Here is a 3362-nt window from a genome sequence, read left to right as displayed (position 1 = left end):
ATGAATTATAAACACAAATTAAGCACATGAAATTTCAGTGGTGCCTGCCTGGGTTTGAACCCGAAATCATCGGTTAAGATGCACGCGTTCTAACCACTGGGCCATCTCGGCTCTAATAATAATAAAATTGACCAAATAAATAAATTCCATTATTTGCGTGCTTCTCTTGAGGGATCTGATGCTTTAGTTATTCAATCGATTGAGTTTTTCGCTAGCAACTACACCGTTGCTTGGGATTTAATATGTGATCGTTATGATAACAAACGATTATTAGTGCAGAATCATGTGTCAGCTTTATTTAACATTAAAGCTGTTGCTAAGGAATCCTCTATGGCGTTAAAAGGTTTGTTAGACCAATTAAATAAAAATTTGCCTTCATTAGAATCCTTAGGTGAGCCAGTTAAACAATGGGATACTTTATTAATATATTTATATTATTATATTTTTTTTAGTTACTCGCAAGTTAGATCAGAATTCTTATCGTGAGTGGGAGGAATTTAAGGGCCGTATAGACAAGAATAGCAAAATCACATTCGATGCTTTCCTTCAATTCCTTCATACGCGCGCTGACTTAGTTGCAACTTTAGAGTTATCACGAAATAATACTCCCGTGACTAACAAATACGTTCCCAAGATAAAATCCATGGTAACGACACAGAGTTTTGGTGTTCCAAGCACTGAATCTGTCACCAAGACTTGTCCCTGTTGTAAAGGTGACCACAACTTAAATACTTGTTCACAGTTCCTTGCATTAAGTAATGAAGCTCGTCTTAAGTTAATATCTAGTTATAAAGTATGTTATAACTTTTTTCGTTCAGGTCATTTTACGAACAATTGTAAAAAAACAGGGTGCAAATTATGTAAGCGTAAGCATAATGTATTAATTCACGTCTCGGACATTAGAGGTAATCGCTATAATAATAATAATATATCAACGTCTCCGTCAACGTCTGTAGCGCCTGAGCGCTCAATTCCCACTGGCGATGGCACTGGTAGTGTTGTTTTATCTGCGCGCCTCTCGCCTTCGACTAGCGAGAATAATAATAAGCAAAGTGGCGTGTTATTATCAACCGCTTTAGTTAAATTATATGATCACTATAATGTCGAACATATAGTGCGTGCAGCACTTGATAGTGGTAGCACATCATGTTTTATGACGGAGCGATTATGTAAACGACTTAAGTTATATACTAAACAAGTAGATGGTATAAATAACGCGAAATCTCGCGAATATTTTGTTTTGTATTGCCGTTAATAACAAATGATATGCCTTGTTGTGAAGTTGATTTATCTAACCTTAATATTCCTACTAATATTTGTTTAGCCGACCCTACTTTCTACCAGCCGTCGGAAGTAGATATTTTACTTGGTGCTGATCTCTTCTGGGACTTGCTAGGTGTTGGAAACACAGGTTGTGTTATGTGAAACCAGGCTAGGCTGGATCGTTTCTGGCCCAGCTGCCTATTGCAATGGTAAATTATTAAATAAAATATCATGTAATTTTACTCAAGCTAGTTTTGATGATTGAAATAAAACTAGTTTTTAACGGATTTAATCGCGTATATTAATTATTATTTTTTTTTTTTTTAACATCCCGACGTTTCGAGCACTTTGCAGTGTTCGTGGTCACGGGCAGACTAAGGTGACATTTGTCTGTTTGAATTAAAAAGAAATATTATTTACAACTACCGCCAACGATTTCTTAATTGGTATCTTGAGTAGCGTTCCGGTTGCACGTAGAAGGCACTAACTGTATCTTTAGGTCTTGCAGTCTGTTGGATTTGGAATTTTAAATTTTTAATAAGTGGATCCCAAGTGTTAGAAAGTCTCCAACCATCTTCTCTATTGAAGTTCGGATGTTTTTGAATTTCAATAGCCTCGCGTATCATTCTAGGAATGAATCTGTGTTCTCTAGCGAGGATCTGTGGTTTATCAAATCGAATAAAATGGTTAGGTTTATCCAGAGCATGTTCACAGACTGCAGACTTTGAAGAACGCCTATTTTTGACATCTCCTATATGTTCCTTGACCCTAGTACCGATACTTCTCTTTGTTTGGCCTATGTAAGATAAACCACACTCACATTCGAGTTTATATACTCCCGCAGTTTGTAAAGGGATATTACTCTTGATAGGTCTCAAGAACTGGCTCACTTTCTTATGAGGCTTGTAAATGGTTTTAATCGAAGCTCGCTTCAAGATATTGCCAATCCTGTCTGTAACTCCCTTCACATATGGTAGAAATGCAGGTTGTCGCTCAACTGTGGGTGTCTTGATACGGCTTCTGCGATGCTGGCGAGGCACGGGCAGCTTGTTCTGGTGGAGTGCAAGCTTGACCTGAAGTAGCTCGTCCTCTAGGTGTTCAGCATCGCAGAGATGGTGGGCTCTCTGAAACAAAGATTTGCCAACGGTAGCTAACTGACTAGGGTGGTGGTGCGAGTCACCATTGAGGTATTTATTAGTGTGTGTGGGTTTCCTATAAACTGTGTGACTTAATGTATTGTCAGGATTCCTGATAATAAGGATGTCAAGGAAAGCTAAAGAATTATTTGCCTCTAATTCCATAGTAAATTGAATGTTTTTATTTATAGAATTGAGATGTACTAAAAATGCAGATGTCAGATCACTAGGTAGTATTGTGAAAGTGTCATCTACGTACCGTTTATAAAACCTAGGTGTTATTGGTCCGGAGCGAAGAGCCCTCTCCTCTAGGTCTTCCATGAATAAATCAGCGACCACGGGGGATACTGGGGAACCCATGGCTACTCCGTCAACTTGTACATAGAATTCATCATTCCACAATAAATAACCAGATGTGAGGCAGTGATGTAACAGCTCTGCATATTCAATAGGCATGTTGTGTGTCTGTAGCTTCCTCTTGACAATTTCGATGCAGTCTTGTATGGGTAAGGATGTAAACAATGACTGGACATCAAAACTAACCATTGTCTTGTTGTTGGTTAATTTAAGGTCTTTGATTTCACCAACAAACTGGTAAGAATCCTTGACATACGCCGCAGTGTGTCCTCGGAGGGGTGATAATATCCTTGCTATGTGTTGAGCCAATCTATATGTTGGTGTATCGATTTGGCTTACAATAGGACGCAGCGGAGCACCAGTTTTATGGATCTTAGGTAACCCATACAGTTTAGGTGGCTTTGCACATGTAGGCACGAGTGATTTTTTGTCCAGATTTAATTTTTCTTGATGTTTGGATATTAACGCGGATGTATTTTTAAGAATATTATTGGTAGGGTCTTTAGTTACTTTTTTATAAGTTTTTACATCCGATAAAATCGCGGAAATTTTCTGGTTATAATCACACGTATCCATCATAACGGTCGCGTTTCCCTTATCTGCTCG

The 3362-nt window shown here is 38.3% G+C and overlaps 1 protein-coding gene across 1 annotated transcript; it reads right to left on the bottom strand.

Moving 5' to 3' along the window:
- Window positions 1-1685: 1685 nt before the first annotated feature.
- LOC125075524 lies at window positions 1686-2570 on the bottom strand (the record flags this gene model as incomplete). The annotated part of the gene is made up of 1 exon (XM_047687238.1): window positions 1686-2570. A coding segment is annotated over one exon (885 nt), but the record flags the coding sequence as incomplete, so codon positions are not given.
- Between the last annotated feature and the right edge of the window lie 792 nt (window positions 2571-3362).

This window comes from Vanessa atalanta, chromosome W (genome assembly GCF_905147765.1).
Source record: "Vanessa atalanta chromosome W, ilVanAtal1.2, whole genome shotgun sequence".
In the NCBI taxonomy this organism is placed as follows: Eukaryota; Metazoa; Arthropoda; class Insecta; order Lepidoptera; family Nymphalidae; genus Vanessa; species Vanessa atalanta.
Note: the sequence above shows the minus strand (reverse complement) of the source record. Positions and strands in the feature narration are given on the sequence as shown.